The following is a 24823-nucleotide window of genomic DNA, read 5'->3' on the forward strand; positions in this document are numbered from 1 at the left end:
AGGAGAAACAGTGCTTTAATGTTGGCATGCGTTCCCATTAGGGGTTCACTGCGAGATGGCAGCGACCGCTTTGAAGACACACCCCGTGAGTGTCTGAGCACCATATCTTTTTTCATGCTTCTGTGCTGACATTCTTTTTGTTCCCCACTCTGGTAAACATCTCAGGCAGATCACACGGAAAGGGGCAGCAGCACGACCATGCGTGTGTGTTTGCCTTGCTTGGTGTGGCTGACATTCCATACTGATACAGTCATGTGATGGATGGACCCATCACACACATGGACGGCAATCGCACAGCCTTGGTCCTCAAACCTCTGTTTCCATCATCTCACAGAACTTCTTGCGGTATTCATTAGTGTCTGGCTGGTTCCACTCCCGCTGGCCACGCTTCTGACCTAGAAAAGGTTTGTGGGTCAGGATGCTTTTTCAGGGTTGTTTTTCACTCATTTAAACCTTCTCTCTCTCTCTCAAACACTCACACACACAAACATGCATCGACAGAAATACACACACACACACACATAAATATAATCAGAGTTGTGCTGTTGGATGCTGCCTGGGATTTAGCTATTGACACACACACTCACACCCTTGTTTGCACACACAAGCACACACACACACACACACACACACACACACACACACACACACACACACACACACACACACACACACACACACACACACACACACACATCAGCCCCCTCCACACATACACCAAAACCCATACAGAATAAAGCTGTATGATAAGGAAACGCCTTTGAGAGCTAGGAATGGACACACACACACACACACACACACACACACACACACACACACACACACACACACACACACACACACACACACACACACACACACACACACACACACTTATCTCCCCAACCCCCCTACACACGCACACACTTCTCCTCCGCAGACACACACCACACACACACACACACACACACACACACACACACACACACACACACACACACACACACACACACACACACACACACACACCTCCCCCACCCATACCCACACACATCTCCCCCAAGCACACACACACACATCCAGCAAACCCACACATACTTCTCCCCCACCCAAACACACACATCTCCCCCACCCAGACACACACATCCAGCCAACCCACACTCACACACACACATGCATCTCCCCCTCCAACACCTACACACCTCTCCCCCTCACACACACACACACACACACACACACACACACACACACACACACACACACACACACACACACACACACACACACACACACACACGCATCTCCCCCATGCACCAACCCCGCCTCCCCGCCCTCCCCGACTCCTTGGACAAGCAGGTAACTCAGCGAGCCAGTTTCAGAGGGCATGAAATATGCATGCGCGGCTGTGAAGCGAGCGGCTGGTTCTCAGAGCCCCGCGGCGTCTCCAGCGCCGCCCTTCTCCCTTTATGAGAGTCAGGCTTCACCTGGCGGCCCCCTGGGCCCGCCTCCCCGGGTACTGAATCACTCTCGGGCCGCGGTAAAGCACGGAGTCCCATGGGTCTGTTGAAGCGTGTCGCCCGCCTGGTGGCTGCAGGGTAGATGTGCCCCCCGCTGCTCTTTGGGGAGCCTGGCCCAAGGGGAGCTTCTCCGGGGCTGTCCGTTTCATGGCCGGGCTGTAAACATTCATTAGTTGTTTACTTCACTGTTACAATGTTCCCCCATGCAGCTAATGGTTAACCCGAGGGTTTACTGCGTTGCGATTCATATTTAATTCAATGATGTTCAAAACGTATTAGGGCTGATCGTAGGTCGATGTTGTTTTCGCACTGATGCAATGAGGGAGTGAGGAGAGAGAGAGAGAGCCTGAGAAGTGGAGAGAGAGATAGCGGGATAATAAAGAGAGAAAGAGTGCGAGAGAGAGAGAGAGAGAGAAAAAGAGAGAGAGAGAGAGAGAGAGAGAGAGAGAGAGAGAGAGAGAGAGAGAGAGAGCCAGCGGGATAATAAAGAGAGAGAGTAGGAGAATGGAGAGAGAGAGAGTGAGAGAGAGAGTGAGAGAGAGAGAGAGAAAGAGAAAGAGAAAGAGAGAGAGAGAGAGAGAGAGAGAGAGAGAGAGAGAGTGAGAATGAAGAGAGTGTGAGAATGGAGAGAGATAGAGAGAGAGGGTGTGAGAGAGAAAGAGAGATAGCAAGAAAAAGGAGAGAGAGAGACAGGGAGAGGGAGAGAGAAAGTGAGCGAGAGCGAGAGAGAGAGAGAGAGAGAGAGAGAGAGAGAGAGAGCGAGAGAGAGAGAGAGAGATGAGCGCTCGTAAAGTGTAAATCAGGTGTAGTCGCTGGCTGACTTGGTGAGGCTCAGGCAGCATCCCTTTAATGTGTTCATACTATTCAACATTGTGCTGCTCTAGCCAGCCATAACCCAAGCCTATTTCTCCCAAACAATAGTACGCAAGGGTGTTTGTTGGTTGCGTGCGTCGTGCACCCCTACCGGACCGAGGGCAGCTCTGTGTGTATTTTCCAATAATAAGAGGCTGTCGCCAGCAGCGCATCCTCACGTCACGGACCGTGCGGACGGACGGAGGGACACCGGAGACTCGGGAGAACAACTCCTCGTTCCTCACGGCGCAGGAGGAGGAGGAGGTGCAAGGCATGCGACGAGAGGGGGAGCGCCTCTCAACTACCGAGCGCTCACTTGTGGATTATAACCGGACCAGTAGTGTTCAGTAGATCAACTAGTCTCCTGTTTTCCTTTATTTTTGTCTGACTCCTGCAGGAGTGTCTGAACCAACATGAACATGTCCCCGCCCGACCGGAGGAAAAACATCCGCGCCTTGGCTCTGGAGATCGGCATCCGCGTTCTTCTTTTCGGAGTTTTTGTGTAAGTAATCTTAAGTGTAGTTTCCCGATGGAGTTCATACTGAACGGTGTTAGGCGGAGGCGCTGCTCCGTTGTGCAGACAGAGATAGTGAGACTTTGAAGGCAGCCGGTGCCTTGTGACCATGCCAGACGTTGCGGTTTGATGGCAGGTCTGCCTCACGCCCAGCCTGTAATGTGATTACAGCCTACACCTGATGTAAATCTCCATCAGGCACTGCCATTAGATGATAATCAATAGGGTTAGGGAAAAAAAATGAAACTATGACTCCACCTAGAGGCCGCCAAACGCATCGTTAATGAGTTGAATTAGCAATCACATGGACAACTTTGATTGTATTCCATTTCGAAGGAGTAATAGTACAACTGTGTTATTCTGTGTGGAAGGACTGCATGTTTAGAACGACCCATGTTGTGTGTGTGTGTGTGTGTGTGTGTGTGTGTGTGTGTGTGTGTGTGTGTGTGTGTGTGTGTGTGTGTGTGTGTGTGTGTGTGTGTGTGTGTGTGTGTGTGTGTGTGTGTGTGTGTGTGTGTGCCTGAGAGAGAGAGAGAGAGAGAGAGAGAGAGAGAGAGAGAGAGAGAGAGAGAGCGAGCGAGAGAGAGCGAGAGAGAGAGAGAGAGAGAGAGAGAGAGAGAGAGAGAGAGAGAGAGAGAGAGAGATCGGTTTATGGACAAAAAATATGGATACCTGACCTGAAAAATATTCAGAAGCTTCTTGAAACTTATATTTCATATTTCTTTCTTGCACACGGTTCTTTATACGCAACCTTAAACCTGGAGTGCTCATCACCATAACATGGGAGATGTATCTGACAGCACCGTGATATCAGATGCAGTGTACGCCCTCCCAGCCCTGCTCTCATGGGTCTGATGTCAGGCAGCAGCTCAGTGAGCCTCCAGCTCCCCCCCACCTGCAGAGGGAGGGTTCCTTACCTTGGCTGCACTGTCCTTGGGCTACGCTGCGTGTGTGTTGTCCACTTTAATGGATCACAGCCAGTGTAAGCAGCAGAGCCCACCGATGCACGGTTTATGTGTTTCAGTATGTAAACCAGGGAGGTTTTACACAATGATTGTGTTTTTTTGTTTATTGCCGTTACTGATTAGTTTGCGATGATTATGAACTGGTGAAAGACATTTTTTATAATCGTAATTGTCTCAAACAATTAGACTGTGAATCAAAATGTGGAAAATTTTAGATATAATTTTCCTCCTTATATAATACTTGAGCACCAAGGTTTTTATTAAAGAGGAAATGATGCTGCCTTGCATTTTTGTAACGCCAGCAAACATATCATCCATTAGACGTGAATATGTTGTGTAAAAATGATCCATAATTTTATCAAATGAACAGTCTCTTTTAAAATGGATCGTATCCAAAGGTAACACGTTGTTGTTGTTATTTCACTCCGTTAATTCATTGAGTGTACACCTTACATACTCACACTCTCCAGTATCGTGTACCGGCCAAGCCCGTTGTCAGCTGTGAATGAGAGTGTGTGTGTTTTATGCGTTTGGTTTTGTGCGTGCCTGGGAGGGAGGGGGGGGGGGGGGGCAGGCAGCGTGCATCAAGACAGCCGACAGCGTCTCATTGCGTGGCGGCTGAGTTCAGCCCTGGCTCTGCAGGTCCTTGATTACCGTAATGAATTGAGTTTCAGCGCTGCGCACTCTTCCGGCGCCGTCTAATAAATACTATTGTAAACGGAAACCCGCCAGGAGCCTCCTCTCGCTCTCTCTCTCGCGGCGAGGGGCCCACCCCTGTTCGGAGCGCGTCTCGTTAAATGAATAATGCAGGAATTTCCCCTTGCTCCCACCGAATGGAGTGAAGAGCTTGATTACGGTTTGTTACCATGTGATGATCCAATGAGGAGCAAAGAAAAGAAAATACGACTGGCAGAAAGAACACACGCACACACATACATGTGAGCACACAGACACAAACACACACACACGCACGCACGCACGCACGCGCGCACGCACACACACACACACACACACACACACACACACACACACACACACACACACACACACACACACACACACACACACACACACACACACACACACACACACACACACACACAGTAATGCTACTTAATATGGGTTGATATTACACCATTCGAGACCGTACAGATTCTATATCTATATCTACTTTTGGGTCGGCTGAGCTCAGGAGGTAGAGCAGGTTGACTTACGATTTCGATCCCCTGCTCCCCCTAGATATAGTGTGGAGGTGTCTCTGAGCAGGGCACCTCACCCTAAAGGCTCCAGATGAACTGGCTGTCGCCTTGCATGGTTGACTCCGCCGACAGTGAGTGAATCTGCGTATGAACCGTTCGCTTTGGATAAAAGCTTCTGCTAAATGCCCTAAATGTAAATGCAAATGTTTTGCGCAAGGCACAAGCGTATGAAGCGTATGAGGCTTAGCGCTGTGACGGCAGTCCGTAAGCTGGGTGAAGATGGGTTTCCTGTAAGCCAGCCGTTAATTGACGCATTGAATGAAACCCTGGCCCTGGTCGTTTGCCAGGGCGCTAGGGGCCCGAGCCGTACACGAGTCCCCACTGACCTGAAAAGCCGGGGCCCGATGCCGACATGAGTGGGGTCAAGTGAAGGACTTGAAGTCTATTTGAAGGTTATTGGAAAAGCGCTAGTGATGGAATTGTGTGCTGGAATTCCCAGTGCAATGGCAGACGCAAACCCTTTTGTCCTTTTTCTGGTTCACGTGCCAAAGAAAAAGACAGCTGTATTTGTTTTCCAGATGGATGGTTCGATGTATTTTGAAGTGCTTTCTTGGTAGAAAGTATGTCATCGTGCGAATGGAAAATAGACTGCTGTAATTTTATTTGAGAAAGCTGGATGGAGGAGTGAATGGATGTAGTTTGCGGTCCTTAATTGGTTGTAACGACAATCATAGTGCAAATGGGAAAAGGCTGCTGTACTTTTATAAGATGGATGGATAGATGGTTGCATAGATGTATTTTGTGTTCCTAACTTGGTAGCAACGACAATCATAATTAATGCAAAGGGCAAAATGCTAGCGCATGGATGTACTTTGCAGTGCTTTCTTGTTAGAAAGGACGTCTTCATACAAATGGTAAAAGCTACTGGATTTCTATTAGTTTTGGAGGGATAGATGAGTAAGAACTCGGTCCTTGGTAGAAAAGACGTCATCTTCCTAATGGCCCAGTGTCTCAAGGCTCTCGCTGTACCTGCTCCATTTGTTCAACTGGCTACCTTTCTCTCCTCGATATTCAATTATACGTAGTGTTGAAAATAAATAACCGGTGCTCTCATTTCATCACGTACCTTCCCTTACACCGTGAATGCATAAAACATGCAGTGTATCAGAGAGGTCAGAGGGAAGTGATTAAAGCTTCCCATGGTGCTGTGCTTGTTGTTGCATCCAAGATGTAGTTAATGAGGTATGCTCTCACATTGCAATCTCTTTCTTCTGGTTTCTGCGATCGCATTGTAATTATCCACCTCAAGGCAGTTCTCTCTCTGCATGTTTCAAATGATCCTCGGAGATTGGAAGTATGGATGGAAAACGGTGATTTCTAACCAGAACCAAATGGTAATCATTCCACACCCGATTTGTATTATCTTTGACATTGAAAGAAAGACGAAAGACAGAGCGAGGCGAAGTTAACCACTGACACAGATCGTAAAATACACATCCGTCTGTATCAAAGATGATAGCATTATGCTCAAATCATATTCAAGATGACAGTCCACTAAGTAGGGATTATCCCCCCCCCCCAGCTCACTGCCGCTGGTTTAGCAGACTTACAAGTCTGATCCCGTGCTTCGTATTCATATACTGAAGCCGGGCCACGGGCCACGGACTGAGTACAGGAATCAGGTCTGACCGAGCAGCATCATGTCTGTCTGACTGCACCTCACTCCTCTCACAGCCAAGCCAGTGCCCTGGCACTCGCAGGACCTTGGGTGCTCTGGAGGAAAACTAAAGTGCACTCTAAATGGAAATGGCTCGGTGACATTTCCAACCGTCAGAGGCACAAACAGTGAGGAAATTGAACCCCCCCCCGACAACAACGTGTATTAGGGTTGCCATTTAGCTGCTTTGCATACGACAAGAGGATCATCAGCCTGGTATTTCCGTTTGCTCCAGAAAGTCATTACTTCCTCGGCTGTTTTGGGTACGTATGTATCCCCCGTGTCCCCCCTTAAAGTGTAATGCTGGCCTATTCCTGTTTCCTGTTCTCATCCGCCATCCCTTATTAAAGACAAAAATACGAGCATGTTTTTCAGCTCCTTCTTAATTATGTGCGGGTAGGAAACTTCAGTGCTGGAGGTATCAAGCATTGGTGGAAAGAGAAAGAGACGGCATGTTGCTTTGGTTATCTGAAAACGTCACCACGATGATTACTTGGTACATTAGGGATTATTTTAATAAAGGTTGTAGTGCATGGAAGTCCACTGCAGTGATTACTAAGAATCTTGCATCATAGTGATGGCTTCCGGATGCACAAGGCTTCGATTGTAGTCCAAATGTACTTTGAACCAAAGCCAGTGGGCAATTTTGTTGCTGTGGTATGCAGATCCTGGCCTTTTATTACTTTTTGACCATTGTCTGCTTTACCAACCTATGGGTGTTATGGGACTGGGGCAGGATCTATTGTGAGCAAAGTAATATGCAGGATTTTCCCTCTTCTGCCTTACAGTTGCTTCACTTGAGGATATTCGGCTTCTTGAAAGCGTAGGATGTACGGTGGGTAAGTTGTAGTACGAAATGTGCTGACTGGGTGACTGTGTGACACACTAAGTGTTTGTATGGTCCCCTATGTGTTGACTTGCAGATAAACAGTGCAGATAAACCGCAAGCTAAAGTCGATTCCTGAGCTGCAGAACGAGCCACTCGCTTCTTTTAATATGACAATGAAATCCAACATTTCACATGATGACTCAGAGTCTCAGATTACTACTATGGTAAAACTGACTGAAAAGAGGAATATTGTTATCAGGTCTAGCACTTCATTTCACTAATTATTATAAATTAAATCCATGTAACGCAGAGGAAATCATAGATGCTAAACATGTACTAACATCAACTTAAAAATCATAAGATACCAGTAGAAAACATTCGATGGAAATGTCTTTAGCATAAAGGCATATCCCTGAAGCAGGAAGGGATAGATGTAAAGGACAGATAGAAAATAGAGAAATAGGACAATAGAAAAAATAAAGACAATTAGACAGCGACGTTGTTAGAGCCAAGCCGTTTCCTATGTGAGGCGTCATTGGTTTTTTATCTATTCTTCACCGTTGTATTGTTAAATTGCTGTACCTTTACAAAGACAGATGGGGCCGTTGTACAAGTGTCTTTATGAATTTCCCCTGGCCGTCCTGACGGAATATAAAGGGGGTGTTTGTAGTAGAGGAGACACTTTGATCGTGGGAGAGATGTCAAAACAAAGGAAAGAACTCGCATGCATACTTGATGCAGGGGAGGCAGAGCCCGCAAATCAGGATTCAACACATGTCATTCTTCCCCCTGAACACAAAGAAGATCACCTGGAGAGCTGAGAACTTGGAGCGTGTGTGGAGGATGGCTGGTTAAGTAGCCTCGGCTGGCCTGAGTCAGACTGATTGGACTCTTCTGACATCTGTTGTGCATTATGCAATCAATGTGCACAGGTTAAACCAGCCATTCCCCACACAAGCTCAGGGAGGTCTTGGGCATGGAGACCTGCAAACTTATCTTTTATTTGCTCTGGCATATGGGTCTGGCCCCCCTCCATTCAGACAGGTTCCCAGCAGACCTGCCCGGGTCGGGCCAATCACAACCCTCTATCTATTAAGGGGTGAGTTTGTCACAATGGCTGAACAGAGGAGTGCCCTATGGCAGCGCCTTCAAGTCATTTTCATAGACAACCAGAACAGCTGCTGGCATTTAGCAGACGCTTTTATCCAAAGCGCCTTACATCGGTTAATAAACACATTTGCACACCGACGGCAGAGTCAACCATGCAAGGCGACAGCCAGCTCGCCAGGAGCAGTTAGGGTTAAGTGTCTTGCTCAGGGACACATCAACACTCAGCTAGGAGGAGCTGGAAAATTTGTAATTTGCAATGGTCTGGCGATGTTAGGCTAATGACAAACTGTAGACTTGTCACTTATGAGCGAGTTGTTCGGCTCATAAATCTATAAAGGTGTATTTTGGTTCGGGTCTGTCCAAGACTTTCTCTGTCGCAGAAAGTTGTGTGTTTACTGATGAAATTGTGTCATGTGTACCATACCGTCCATCTCAGTCCATGAATATTAATGAGCAATTCCTTTGGGTGATCCTCCATTTTCTTTTATTTGATAACCTTGGACTTCCTTTCATTCCCTGCTGTTGACTTGCAGCAAGAAAACAAGGGTTCATTATCAATGTGATCTCTGGGTCAGGTCGGAATAGGCCTACTTGATGTCTTATTAACCATTTGGGTGTTGACCATTTGGTGAGCCACTGGGAGGTCTCAGGGACATGTGTAGGCAGACCTGCTGGAAGTATGGCAGGAGGCAATCCGAGGGAATATAATTGTAGTCATGGACCGAATAATCCCTAATGAAAACAGAGAACCGCACCGCAAAGCACTGGGTAATGGGGATGGGAATACAACGCCTGATCTGAACAGACCGTGTCAATTAGTCTTCAATGTGAGTGCGGCTGCGCATCACATTCTCCCTGTCAAAGCGTACATGACAGCTCCGTCGAGTGCGTTTAAAGGAACGAGAGACAAGAGGAGGGAGACGTTAGTTGGACGAGATCGTCGCCGTATTTGGACAGCTATTGAAATCTGCGGAGCCCCATTGGTGCCCGTTGTAATGGGAGTGGGCCTACTGACGAGCTAGAGGGACTGGACGGACAGACGAGAGGGACGGACGGCACACGTTTTAATTAGAATGAAAGAGACGGAGGAGGGAGAAGCCAAGCGGGGCGAGGAGAAAATAGAATCACACAATGGGGAGCGGAAAGAGGGGGAGAGGAGGGAGGGGGGTCCATCCTTGGTCCAAGGTTTCTCTGACAATGCTGATCCTTCGGGGAACCAGCAGCACGCCAGCAGCACTGGCATGGCAATCCCTGGAGGTGTCGCATCAGCAGCACCCTGCTGTCGCACACACACACGCAGGCAGGCACGCACGCACACACACAGGCATGCGCAAGCACACACACACACACACGCAGGTACGCACGTACACACGCACGCACACCTGCACAAACACGTGCACATACACATACATATACACACACACCTACACGCACACCTACACACACTCACACATACACACACACACACACACACATACACACACATACACACATGAACACAGACACACACACATACACATACACACAAAGACGTCCCAGACACACACACACAACAAACCAATTCCCTTATTTTACCATATGTCTCAGATCCCTGGCCTTGCATTGTCCCTAGCCTCCATAGATCTGGTGTTTTTCTGTCTTTCTTCTTCTTCTAATTTATCTGTTGTATCACTGCACGCCGACTTTGTGTTCAAGCCCAAGCTGGCCCCTTTGTTCGAGCTGATTGACTGCGAAAGGGACATCGTGTCCTACGGTTGTCTACTCCTCGACATGAAAGCCCTATTTGTTGAGTGTTTTCCGTGTTTACTCCGTATGTTCATCATGTTGCCCTGAATCACTTCGTTTCATCTGAAATCAGACGCTCTCTGTACCGATCGAGACTTTCACTTCCAACCGTTTTCCAATTCCATGATTTCCTTGCCCCGCCTGTACCACTAATATATTGCAATAGCATTATTGAAAAAAATAGTTCCAATTAAAATGTTCCATAATCCAAAAAGGAAGTGGCTGTGAGGAGACAAGCCTGCAGTGTTCAGATAAAGGTCCGGAGCCGAGCAGGCACATTGGAGGGGAGGGAAGCTGGTGTCGGGGGGCTCACTGCCTGCCTCTGACACAACACCACATCGCCGTTGTCGCGGGCTACGGCTGGAAAGACACTCTGCTGAACACCAGCGTCCCCGTACCCCGGAGTGGATAGACCGCCGCGCCTCGCCTGCCAGTACCCACGTCTATTGTTGGACCACCGGGTCCAGCTCGCTGCCTCACTTTATTTATGTCATTGCTCCCCCCATCGTTCTCCTCCTCCTGCTCCTCCTCCTCCTCGTTCTCATTCTCATTCTCATTTTCTCTCTAATGTTTTATTCATCTGTGTTTATTTAGTGCTTCTCTTATCTTCACCGGGGCAGGTGAGGAGATGCCCAGATGAAAGGCCCATCCCTCATTCTGATGCCGACATTAAAGTGTGCGTGTGTGTCTGTGTCTGTCAGAGAGTGTTTGTGTGTGTGTCGGACCCAGCCTGTGTGCCAGCCTGTTTGTTTTTGTATAAGTCAGTGTGTTTGTGTGAGCGTGTGTGTGTGTGTGTGTTGGTCTGTGTGTGCATGGGTTTGTGCGTACGTTTGAGCATGTGTGTGTGCGTGCATAAATGCATGCATGTATGTGTGTTTGTGAGACGAAACCCTGATCTTTATTGCTCCTTTGTATGGTCCACTGGTGTAGTTATTGCAGCCAGAACCAGGCTCCTCTTCACCCTCTGCCAACAGCAAAACCCCTAGAGAAAACGGGTGAATTGTCTCTGAATTCATGGATAAGTGAACATCCACCACTGTCCGGGCTCAGGGAAAAAATCGATACCTCGCCTTCTCCCCCAGATTGAAAATTCTAATCCTCTTCAGTCAAATTCTAATGCATAGCGAAAGAAAAACCTTGTGACCAAGATAGGGTTATTTTTATACAGAAAAGTTGAAATCGGAAACAAAAATATATTTATTTCGCACACGCGGCTTTGGCAAAACTAGATGATCCGTGTGGTGGTAGGAAACATGGCACCGCTGAAGACAAACAGCCAAACAGACAGAGGCCAAAATAAACTCTTTCTGCAGTAGATTCTACAGCCAAGAAATATAATCGACCTCAAAATGACCCTCAATAGAGTGGAGAATGGTTCTACGGAGACAACATCCACAAATCCACATCCATATTTATGATGGATTCAACATTATAGAGTCAAAAGGTTTTTGTCCATGCATGTCCGTAAGCATGGATCTGTTTATGCCGGTGAGACTTGTCGGTTTGTATTTTGTGCATAGTACCTATGAAAGTGCCTTGGGCTATCAACTTGGATCAATCATAAAAATAAGTGTGTGTGTGTGTGTGTGTGTGTGTGTGTGTGTGTGTGTGTGTGTGTGTGTGTGTGTGTGTGTGTGTGTGTGTGTGTGTGTGTGTGTGTGTGTGTGTGTGTGTGTGTGTGTGTAGGTTTGTGTGTGTGTGTGTGTGTGTGTGTGTGTGTGTGTGTGTGTGTGGTTCATATGCATTTTGTGCTGCAAGCAACGGTGTGCAGATCAAAATGTCTGTGCTGATGCTGTCATCTTTGACATTTGCCAGGATGAATATTAGCCATGCCCACAAGGATAAATGTCATTTTAGTGGCAGACTCCCATGGCCGTGCAGAGAACTGATTTGAGTTTTGAACGATTCCGACTGCAGCCCAGCCCACCGACCCAACCACACACACACACGCACGCATGCACGCACGCACGCACACACACACACACACACACACACACACACACACACACACACACACACACACACTCTCTCTCTCTCTCTCTCTCTCTCTCTCTCTCTCTCTCTCTCTCTCTCTCTCTCTCTCTCTCTCTCTCTCTCTCTCTCTCTCTCTCTCTCTCTCTCTCTCTCTCTCTCTCTCTCTCTCTCTCTCTCTCTCTCTCTCCCTCCCTCTCATCCTCCCCTGCACTCCCATCCCTACACAACTAAACTTAGCATCATCAGTCTTCCAGAATACACCAGGGCTACTGCGGTGATGGGCCTGTAGCGCTGTCCTTCATCACCTGGGATCAATGTCTATCCGTAGTACAGCTTGTTTACCTCGTCGTCACCCAAAGGAATTCTCTGTGTCGAAGCCGGTGAATTCTCTTTATTAACTGTCGGTCCATAAAGGTGTGGGATCAGGGGAGGTTGAGCGGCTGACCCGCAGGTAACCTCCTTTCACTCAGGGGGATTGTAAGGAGAGGAAATCGCTGACTCCGAGTGTATGCTTTGGGTTTGAGAATTACAGTTAATTTATCCTTCTTGAGGCTGTTCGCCACCTAACCTTATAGCCATTTCTTAAATGTCAAAGGGTTTATGAAAGGTGAAAATTTGAAACGTTGAAGTGAAAGTGATGTGGGCAGCATCTAAGGTAAAAAAGAAGTGAAGAAGGCAATCCATTTTCACGGCCATCCCAGTAAGCGACTGGGACCTATTGAGCAGTTGCAGTGCCTTCTGGGAAATCATGGAGTTCGAAAAAAGGTATTTTGTTGGGCCGTTATATGCTCCTGCGAATCCCTTATCCCTTCTGCGGTATCGGTAGCGATACCTCGTCTCCTCCGGCTGATTGCGCAGATCGGCCCCTGCCCCTTAGATATCATCTTTCTTTAAAGAGGCGCTCAGGGCAATCCTGTTAACAAGACAGTGTCTACCTGTGGCCCGGGCAGAGGGCCTCAGCTCTCATTTCTCCCATTATTATGTCTTTAGTTCGGTGTCCTTCTCTCCGCCGATGTGAAAGGGTAATTACACAACGTGATAGATATCGATCCTGTGTATCACCCTCAGCACCTTGTCTTTTCTATTTTCTTTTCTTTATTCTTCACCGTCTCTGCTAACTAAGTGGGAGGCAGCCTTTAAAACATCGCTGTAATTGTCACTTTAAGTCTCTCTTCCCTCCTTCCACCATACCTACCCAGGTCCCTTCCTTTGCTCTCTGTGTCCTTTCTCGTTCTCTCTCTCCTGCTCGTGACGGGGCTGAGAATTCTTGACACGGTTGTGTCCCCTTGAGACTCTAACTGTAATGTCATTCTGCCCGCCTCTCTCTCCGTCCGTATCCATCTCTCTACCCATCCGTCTTGTAATATAACGATGTGTTGAGGGCTGTGGTGGTTAAAAGAGGAAGAATCGCGCGTTCTTGAATAATGCAGAGCACAATGTTTTTATTTCCAGGACATTAAAGACAACGGGTACCATAACAACTGTTTACATAAAGGGCTTAAAGGATATTGCAAACCTCTGCATGTTGAAAGCAATGCTTTTTCTTATTTTTTCGGGCGATGTTCAGAGGCGTCCGCCATTTGCTTTTGCTGCCGTGTTCCGAGTTCAGTTCGAAGGTTTCAGACTAATCCTTAGCATTCTTAGCAGGTCACCTACCCAGCCATTACAATACAATGTGTGTCTAAAACCTATATACCCAAACTCTGGATGGCCCAAAAGAAAACTCTTGACAGCTTAACTGCTTTCATGCCCACCAGAACTCCAGACCATCCTGGTGAACATTAAAGCCGTGTTTAATTTATTGTCTTCATCTCAGGCCTGTGTGTGTCTCTAGTATAGAACATATACTCCAAGGAATGGAGAGACAGTGGGGACAGCGAGAGAGAGACACCCCCCGGGCCTCAGGTTAGGTAGTGAAAGAAATAAAAGAGGGTAATTAACTGAAAGCAATATCCCCGGTCACACAGCTTATACCTTCCACCACCAGGACCAATGGCCTTAATCTAATTAGTGCAGCTTGCGGCCAAGGGCTTTCGACTGTTCAGACGTATTCCACAACCAGGGAAGAGCACAGAAAGACAGTCCTTATTGTGTGTGGACAGTTATTGATGTGGTGTGTTTCATGACAGGGTCCTCATTCAGATGCTAAGTAGGCCTGCACCTGCTGTGAGAGACATCCATCATTCACAGCAGACTATTTCTGTCCTGCTTTTGCAACTTTCTTGGTGTTTTCTCGTACTATCACGTACGCGGTTGTTGTGATATCCGGCAGGCTCGCGAGCGCCAGGTGTTGATCAGCACTTTAACGGGCTTATCGAGACGTGAAATCACTCTTCCCCACTGGTTGTTTCCACGCCAACACAGGATTTTAATTAGTGATGCAGGTTTCCATGATGTTAAATTGTCATGTTTCCACTAATCTCATTCCAAAACGTCCATATCTAACCATGGAATGACCTGGATAGAGTCTTTCCAGAGTGGGAAAACCACAAGTGTATCTCGTCACTTTAATTATGGAATGTTAGATTGAGGTATGGCAGTGCACCAGGACAGACCCAACAAGTCACCTAAAAGTACATTGAACTGCCACAGACATAATGTTAAACTGACAGGAAAAGGGAGGTTACTTTACCTGACTATGGGGTGCTCCAAATGTTTGTTCATGGCGAGAGAAAGAAGGCGGGACTTTCAGATAAGTGGTTGTAGTGCCGAGAGAGGGAGGGCGGGACTTCTGGTTAAGTGGGTGTAGTGGCGAAGGGCGGGACTTACAGTTACATGGGTGTTACACACCAGTGACACAGGTTCAGTGTGCGAGGGGGCGGGACTTCTGGTAGACAGATATATGTGACTGTGAAATATTGCGGATATTGTTTCGTAATAAAAATGTCTGGAATTGTCTTCTTGTCTTGTTTGTGATGCCCCCGCTCCGGGGACTGCTCACTAACGCATACCGCGCTGACAGGAAGTAGCAGAATGAAAATTGCGTTTCGGTTGACCGGATACGGGACCAGAGAACCATGACCTTCTCTCAGCTTTAGCCTCCCCCCACAGGTGGGCAATCATGGGTGTGTATTGGATTTGGCCACAGGTGGAGATTATACAGTGACATTACCGATCTCTACCATAAAACGGGCCCAGGATTAGCGTGATGTCAGCTCTGAGGCTGAGACGGGGAGGCACAGCGACCAAACAAAGCTGTGGTGGAGAGGAGAGATGATGGTGATAGGAAGGAGCTCACCCCCATCACTCAACACAGCAGCTCGCTGTCTCTGGCTGCAGCCAAACTCATACATCAACACTCGAGCTGGTTTCCTCCCGTCTGACTGATCACCTGTCGCCTCACATTGACTTTGGGCTCATTTCCTGCAGCAGGAGCTATGGCTTGGCGAGGCAACCCGAGTGTGGTGGAAGTCAAGAGTGGGATAGTGGAGGAGGAAGGAACAGAGACACGATTTAAACGTGCGGAATGAGTGTTGATTGGTTGTTGTTCATTTGAGGTCTGGACCTCGGTCATATTTGTTGAGTATAAAAATAAGATTTGATCTGAAATACAACTGTATACAAAATCAGCGGTTGAGAACTCCTCCGAGATGAGTAAAGGCTTGATTCAGTTGAGACTTGTTACTTTGTGTCTGCCATGTGTGACATCTGTTGGTGCGTGAGCAAGCACAGCACAACCCCCCCCCCTCGCCACAACCAATTCAAACCCTGGCAACGACCCTGCCTTTCGGGTCAGGGTCTTTGTCTTTGAAGGGTAGAGTAGCGCCTTGAAAGGAAGATTTTGACTCATCGTGCTTCCCCGGTTTGTACTCTTTAATTATGATGAGAATATTAGAAGCGCTTAAAAGTATCAAAATATGAGGCTCCTTGAAACTTCAGAGAGAATGGGAAACTAGTATTCGGCTGAAACCACACTTATAATGTAATGTCAAGAGACTCAGTTAGACCGATATTTAAGAATGGTATTATGAATTTTAAAGGACCTTTTTGGAACCCTGAGTATCTCAAAGTGTATCGTTGGTACATATATTGAACTGCTTTACAGACAGGACATGGTAGAGAGACAGGGATGTGGGATGAAAGAAGATAGAGAATGACACAGCCAAACAGAGCTTAACAAAGTCCTAGATGGTAATCCGTTAACAGAATCCCAAAGGGCTCTCCGTTGGGCCGGTTAGGTAGAACAAAGTTAGTATGAACATTTCCCCCTGAGAGTACGATGGGAAGGAGAAGACGCACTAACCTCTGCAATATTATCTACAGATGGAGTGGTTTGTTAGCTCTGGTTATGCTCCACTTTTCCACTTAAGTTTCTTGATTTAATAAAAGATGCAGCTCAGAAAGCGAACAATATCAAGAGGACATGACCTCTGAGTTCCACTGGGATAGCTACACGCTCCAAGGTCCATGTCACTGCCTGGACATTGAGAGCCTTCTGGTACATCCGCCAGTTTTATGGACCTACCTTTGCTTGACCCAGACAAGCAAAGTTTTTATAGTACCCAGGTGGGGTTCATGAGATCGCGGCAGGCTGGTGATTGGGCTGAGGTCAGAGGGTGAATCAAGAAGGAAGCTTGGCAGACCAGATCCCCATTGAGAGGGCTGGCTGAGAGTGTTCAGCTTAGCTCAGGAGGTAGAGCGGGTTGACTTGTAACCGGAAGGTTTCTAGTTCAATCCCCGATTGCCGAGCAAGACGCCTCACCCTTACTGCTCCTGACGAGCTGGCTGGCGCCTTGCATGACTGACTCCGCCGTCGGTGTGTGAATGAGTGTATGAACATATATGAACGTTGTAAGTCGCTTTGGATAAAATAATCAGATCATTTCCCTAAATGTGATTGTTGGCTTGGTGGACAGGGGATCCAGGTACTGGTTATCCTGAAGACAGGTAAGACAGGTATTGGCAAACTGTCCAACTACACACTGGCTGTTGGAGCTGGGTTCTCGTAGATCTGTGGAGTTGACGCGGTGATGGACAGGTGTGGTGATGGACAGGTGTTCTGAATGATGAGCAGGTGGGCTGGGGTGCAGAGAGAGATACAGAGGGGGCAGGGGGGGGAGAGAGCAAAACAAATAGAGAGATGGGCCCAAAACAGAGCAGGCCAACTATCAATTATACCATCACCCATACTGAATCGACTGTAAAAGAACAAAACACCTTCACAACGGACAGACCGCTGTCACAGCAGGGAGCTGTGACAGCTGACACCCAGGAGACACCCAGGAGATGAGACGTCCTAGGCCTGACCGCTAAGTGGACAGTGACCTGCAGGGAGCTAATCACCAACCCCCCCCCCCCCCCCCCCCCCCGCGCGCGGCTCAGAGATAGATGTTGGATGGTGTGGTGGTTTAATAAGAGGCGCTTTGTTTCCTCTGGCAGCTCTTATCCCCTGAAAATAATCGATATTGGCGAAATTGCTCTGTTGTATGGGGAAGGCACGGTCCGGCCAACTTTCCAAAAGACGGGCTCTTGCGCAAACACATGCACAAACATGCACGCCTGCACACACACACACACACACACACACACACACACACACACACACACACACACACACACACACACACACACACACACACACACACACACACGTAGACCCATATACACATAAACAAACACACACACACACACACACACACACACTTAGACACATGTGCACATGCATAGACACACACACGTAGATGTATATATGCATAAACAAACACACATAGACACACACACATACGCACACACACGCAAACACACTCGCTCAGGGGATAGAGCCGAAAGATAAATTCCAGACCTTTTGAATGAAGGCTTTCTAAAATTGGGGGCTTACCTTGGCGTAAGAGTTTAAACCTGTGAGGCTGTTCCAAAGTACCATCTGCCTGATGGCTGGGCTGCATATCTAATTCATCACCAGGGAATTTCTCGACTGCTTGTCAATATGTCAGCCCAACACAGCTTATAACTGGGACAGCGAAAGGCGGCGTAATCCATATTCTATGCATTTGCGATGGCCTTTCTGTATGATGAATCGCTCGGCTGGGACCTTGGTGTGTCTTCCTCTTTCTTTTGTGAGCTCCCCGGTCTCCACTCCCCGGGGGTTGGGCTGTCTGACCTGATGGCTGGAGAACATATGTCTGACACCGACACCTGGGGATTACCGCTGATGAATCAGTCCACTGTCAGAGATTGAGCACGTAGAGATCATCTGTCATCTTTCGTGACAGTACTACTTTGCCGTTTTCGTAACGGCTCTGTACCGCCACAACGTGTGCGGCGTCGCTAAAGCCGACCGGATGACGTGAAACGTGCGGGCGACGTGGAGGAGAGTTAATTTAATTCAATTCAATTCAATCTCAATTGTATAGCACTTAATCACAGGAACAGTCTCAAAGGGCTGAAAAGGACATTTTATTAGGCAAATTAGGGCAAAAATTAATTTACTTAACCAGTAAGGAGTGAACCATCGTTTATTTACATATACGACCACATTGTAACGAGACAAAGCCAGTTGATAAAGGTCCGGTATAGCAGCCACAAGACGATGAACAGAACCGCACCGCTCTACTTAAGCAAACCTCTCCTGCTTGTGAACCCGCTGTCCCCTCTTAGCACCTCAGTATCAACTATCTCCACTGAGCACCTCAGTATCCACTATCTCCACTGAGTACCTCAGCAGACTGCATCCGCGAGGGAACACTACTGGTTGTGAGTGGCACTTCAATAGGGCCACAACCCCGGCAGAGCGCTTCAGCTCTGAACCCGAGGACTGGCACGCAACACAGGCAGTGATGAGGCATCAAATAGATGGAGGTGCCATGCCGAGGCGAGACGGCCTTTGTCTGTTTAGTATTGAGAGGCTGTGTGGGGTTCACTGCCACTGATTCACTTTTAATGGGTTGCTTTCTCCTTTTCCCTTGCTGCTCTCTCTCTCTCTCTCTCTCTCTCTCTCTCTCTCTCTCTCTCTCTCTCTCTCTATATCTCTCTCTATATCTCTCTCTCCCTTTGTGTCACTCACATGAACATACACACAAACATAAAACCTATAAAAATACACCCATACAAACAGACACACACACACACACACACACACACATACACCCCCTCTCTCTCTCTCTCTCTCTCTCTCTCTCTCTCTCTCTCTCTCTCTCTCTCTCTCTCTCTCTCTCTCTCTGACTCTGATTCTGACCCATTCACATAAACATACACACAAACACGAAGCCTATGCAAATACACCAATACAAACACTCTCTCGCTTACTCACCCACTAACACACTCACTCACTAACAAACTCACTCACTCAGACACTCACTCACCCACATACAAATACTCATTCTCAAACTAGAATGTAACCCTAAAGCAATTAGTGTACAGTTCTGCCATCATAAATTGGTTTGCATTCTGCGTGGGCTGTTTGTGATACTAAAAGTTACCCTGGCTGTATGAATATATAACCAATAATGTTGCAGATACTCAAATAAATTCAGGAACCTGTCAACCCATGTGTTCACTTTGAATGGCTATATCTTGACTTCTACATTATAACAGGGGAAAATGCTTCATCAATTTGACAGCCTTATGCTCCTATATGAGATAAAAATTCTAGCAATCCCCTCCGAGCATTGGAGGCCTGGAGCTTATTAAACATTTATTATCTATCTGAAACGCTGTGTTTTACATGATTTAGGGATATTGGTTGTTTGTTTTACAATTTATGTTGTTTGAAGGCAACCCATACTTCTGCCAGTTTAAGTTCATATTTGTGCAAACCACGTATCAGTGTCTTGAATCGTATAGTTCTGTATTTGTAAATTGACAAATCTTGTTTATGGCTGGAGTTTGTTGTGGGAGTTGATGAGGTTTTATGGAAGGGGTCTTGAGTGTACCGCTCATGTACTTTCAGGATTTTTTTATTGTTGGAATGAGGTTGACCGAAAGAAGAAACAGTAAAATGAGGGTGAAAGAGGCAAAATAAAAACACTGCCTACCACCACACACCCACACACACACAATTATCCTTCTTTTTTACCTCACATCCTGTGGGTGCGTGTCCCTCTTGTGTCTACAGCAGGTGTGTGTCCTGCATAGCAAATATACAATGACGTGAAATGTCTGGTTGCTGTTGCTAACTTGGACAAACAAACTCCCCAAAGACATTCCCAGAAGGCTCAGTTCGGCTTATGGAGACAGACAGGCTTCAGTTTGTCTGCCAGCATTGTGCTAGCATTGTGCTGGCATTGTGCCATTGAGGGCTGTGTTCAAAATGTACAATTTGTTTCTAATGTGACACCACTAAGGTGATTGATTGAGATGGAATGCCATGAAAACGAATTCACAGGTTTCCTGGGCACGGCGAGGGAGAGAAAGTACTGGACACATTACTACTGGGACAGGGCAGGACAGGGGAGGGTGTGGTGTGTTGTCACCACCATTTTGTTTCTTTCATCGTTACATTTTTGGGTTTGGGGTCTTGCTGCATTCTCACTGAGTAACCGAACTCCCACCTGCTCTGTAATTAATGTGCCGTTTAACATCACTTTGGATACAAATATCTGCTTTTTTACTCGATGTAGATGTTTTAATGTACAAAGATTGAACAACAGAGAAAACATTTGTAGGTGTTGCTGCAGAGTTAGCTTATTTAGGTTTTGGCTAGGTCTTTGGTCTTTGCATATTTTCCAGACCTTTTCTACCTTTTCTATTTGAAACATCTGTCAGAGTTAAATGTCAAAAAAGTACAGTAAACATAGTAACTCTGAGTATTCAATAGAGTTATTGGAAGGTTGCAATTCACGGTTCACCTGAAGCGAGCTGAGAACACGGTACAATGGGTGCCTGTTTGAACAAAGCCTATTCATAAGGTCAAGGGAGGAGAAGCTACAACGACACATAACTCTCCGGAGGCAGAACGAAAGGTCTCGCTTCAGACCCTCCTGGGGTCTTACCTGCCTGCCTCGTCTTACCCACATGTTACGCCATTTTCTCGTTGGCTTGTTGATGCGTGTTGTGTTTCAAAAATTACCAGCCATTATCCCAAAACAATTTCGAATCATTAAATCAATTTTCCTCATACTTTCCCCGTTAATTAGCCTGAGAAAGGCAGTGTGTAAGTTGCAAGGTACCATCTTTATCACCGAAATTATACATAATATAAAATAAGAAAGCCCATCTCAGCTTCAGTCCCAGTCCTAACTGTAAAGTATGAAAGAGAAGAAGACAATTAAAAGGCAACCTGCTGGCGATTCTTTATAAAGCGTACATAATTCAGCTCCTCTCATTAAGGGTTACCTGATATTGGACAAGTAGCGTCTTTGGTTCCAGAGACCTTGAGGCTCAAGAACATACTGAGTAGGCGAGTCTGTTTGTGTGTATGCGTGTGTTTGTGTCTGTGTGTGCGCGTGTTGGTGTGGGTGTGTGAGGTGCTTGCAAAAAAGTGTGTGTGCGTGTGTGTGGATTGGTTTGTGCTTACAGTTGAGCGTTTGTACTCTGTACACACGCACACTGTCACGACCCACACACGACCCACACACACACACTTTAATTTGACCCTGTGGCCTTCACCCCATCCAAAATCCCGCAAAGCGTCGAGCCCACCACAGCAGGTCTGGTGCTCTGCTGTTTGCTTGAGGCGGGCATCGACGTGGAGGAGTCAGTGCTGAAACTCATTACTCGCACACCGGGCCCCTGGCCCAACACCACGGTCCTCGACACCTCGACGGAGACAGCGCTGGATGACCAAACAGATACCATTCAAATGAAATCCCACTTAAAAGATAACGTTTATTTCCCCCTCCATCCTCCGCTGCATCACACGGCGGCATGTGGCTCAGGAGCAAGAGCGGGTCGGCTGCTAACGGGAAGGTTGCTAGTTCGATCCCCCGGAGTGTCGAGGTGTCCCTGAGCAAGGCGCCTCACCCTCACTGCTCCTGACGAGCTGGCTGTGGCCCTGCATGGTTGACTCCGCCGTCGGTGTGTGAATGAATGGGTGACTGTCAATATTGTAAGCACTTTGATTGACCGCTGGCACTGTAAGCACTGTATAAATGCAGTCCAATGCACTTGCCATTTCCACGACAGCGTTTTACCTTGCTAGTAATCTGTGGGTGTGTGATGACTCCATACCTCCATGTAAACCTGCTGTTGGCTGGCAAACATCTTCTCTGTAAGCGGCCTTTGGTCCTGAGGTTAAGTGGAACAAAGGCTCAGAGCCGTGGGGCGGTCAGGGTCTGGGTTTCAGCCCCGGGCGCTCTCCCGCGTACCTCTGTCGAAACTCAGGTTGACAGCCACACATACATCGTGGTTAATGACCTGCAAACCAGGAGGGGCCGACCATGCTCTGTGTTTGTGTGTGTGTGTGTGTGTGTGTGTCAGGAATCAGGAATGATGTTTCAGCAGCTGTTCGAGTGTACGTGTGTGTGTGTGGGTTACATCTTTGCGCCTCCTTCACTGAGCACAGTCTGTAATCACCAAGGGCATTTTCATTAAGTGGAAGTTTGATCAGGGAGGCTGGGATCCCAGCTGGAGACAGGGAAGAATGACACAGCATTTTGGGTGTCGTTAGCGTAGCGTAGCTCGTGGCGGGGTTGTTAAAAGCTAACGTAGTGCGGCTCAAATGTACAGCAGCTCGTATTACTGTGATTGCAATCTTAACGTCTGTAATTATGAAGCAATGAGCTAGACTCTAAATCTACTATTCACCACAATCTGATGGATCTTTTATTCATGGGCTTTATTTCTTCTTTATATTACCCTAAATCGTGTCATAAATTGAAATTCATGTTCATCAATATTAATATTTTCCCTCTGTCTCTCTTTGGATTTGTGTATGTCTGTGTGAGAGTGTGTTTCTGTCCGTGTCTGTTTGTGCATGCGTATCTGTGCGTTTGTGTGTGTGTGTACCTATCCGTGTGTGTCTGTGTACCTGGGTGCCTGTCTTTGTTTGTTTGTTTGCGTGTGTGTGTGCCTACGTGTGTGTGTGTGTGTGTGTGTGTGTGTGTGTGTGTGTGTGTGTGTGTGTGTGTGTGTGTGTGTGTGTGTTTGGGTGTGTGTGTCACAGATTCACTGAGTTCCTGGAGCCCTTCGAGCGCGTGATCCAACCGGAGGAGCTGTGGCTGTACAAGAACCCGCTGGTGGAGTCCGACCACATCCCCAAGAGAGTCATGTTTGTAAGTGGCACCGCGGTCGACCACAGTACCCCCATCATCATCGCCCCATTGCTGCCCATCCACGCGTCTCTGTCTGCGACACTGCAATGCACGGCAACCTGGGTGTCAGTCCCGGCTCACGGACGATCCCACTTTAATGACACAAATTGATTGAATATATAGACCTGCTCTAGGCTCCTAAAAGCACTTTATATAGTGAGTGAGTTTGTGCGTGTGTTTGTGTGTGTGTGTGTGCGCGTCTGTCTGTCTGTCTGTCTGTCTGTCTGTCTGTCTGTCTGTCTGTCTGTCTGTCTGTCTGTGTGTGTGTGTGTGTGTGTGTGTGTGTGTGTGTGTGTGTGTGTGTGTGTGTGTGTGTGTGTGTGTGTGTGTGTGTGTGTGTGTGTGTGTGTGTGTGTGTGTGTGTGTGAGAGGGTGTGACATCTCATCCCCTATCAGTGTGTAGTAATAGTGTGTGTGCAATATGCGCCAGAAAGCTCACCACACACTGGTCACAGTGGAAAGTTGGAATGATGAAACTTAGACTGTACTTTAAACCCTAACAACGCTCCTCTAAAGAGTCAGAATGATCCGTTATTAAAAGACGATATCGATGCTTGAGACTCGTTAGAGATGTGTTTGACTGATTGTTACTTTAGTGCTTGTTGTTCTGTTTTTAAACAGCACCCTGAGCGATGTGGGTTCTTAAAGTGGAATCAATTTAATGCAACGCCCAAATAGTGCTGACATTTGTGGTTCTATTCATTTATTTATTCTTATTTTGTTGTATTCAGTGCTTTTCGTGCCATGAATTCCAGCAAACTTAATCCCCTGACATCTATGCATTATAATATATAGACCTGATCAAATGCAGTGCAAAGGATAGAACTAGAAAGATCCTCGCTTCTTCTGACAGCGTCGAGGTGTCAATGTTTCAGTAAATCATTTATGTTTAAAAAGCAATAAATATTCAAGCCTGCATTCTGTGGCTGCATGCGTGTCCATCCCTCATGACGTCCTACCATGTCATTTTCCCGTAGATATCAGAAAATAAAAATGGAAATGGTTTCCTGACGCATGCGAGACGCAATCGATTCCCCCACACCGAAGCCGTCTTCGTCGTCCGCAAAAACGTCAAGCGTTTCCCATCTGGAATAAATAAAGATCTTATCTCATTGTAACGCGTATGTGAATACCTGAACGCATCCGTCCGTTCCAGGATACATTCCCGTCCCGTTGCCATGCCACTCGTCTCC

At 47.2% G+C, this 24823-nt stretch overlaps 1 protein-coding gene across 1 annotated transcript in view; it reads left to right on the forward strand.

Annotated features, from left to right (window-relative positions):
• The first annotated feature begins 2609 nt into the window (after positions 1-2609).
• LOC130404704 (phospholipid phosphatase 4-like) overlaps positions 2610-24823 on the forward strand; it is a 37986-nt gene continuing 15772 nt past the window's right edge. The window contains exons 1-2 of the mRNA XM_056609576.1: positions 2610-2850; positions 23483-23591. Of these exons, the coding sequence (XP_056465551.1) occupies positions 2762-2850; positions 23483-23591 (198 nt within the window). The 5' untranslated portion in view covers positions 2610-2761. The remainder of the gene's footprint in view (positions 2851-23482; positions 23592-24823) is intronic.

This window comes from Gadus chalcogrammus, chromosome 15 (genome assembly GCF_026213295.1).
Source record: "Gadus chalcogrammus isolate NIFS_2021 chromosome 15, NIFS_Gcha_1.0, whole genome shotgun sequence".
In the NCBI taxonomy this organism is placed as follows: domain Eukaryota; kingdom Metazoa; phylum Chordata; class Actinopteri; order Gadiformes; family Gadidae; genus Gadus; species Gadus chalcogrammus.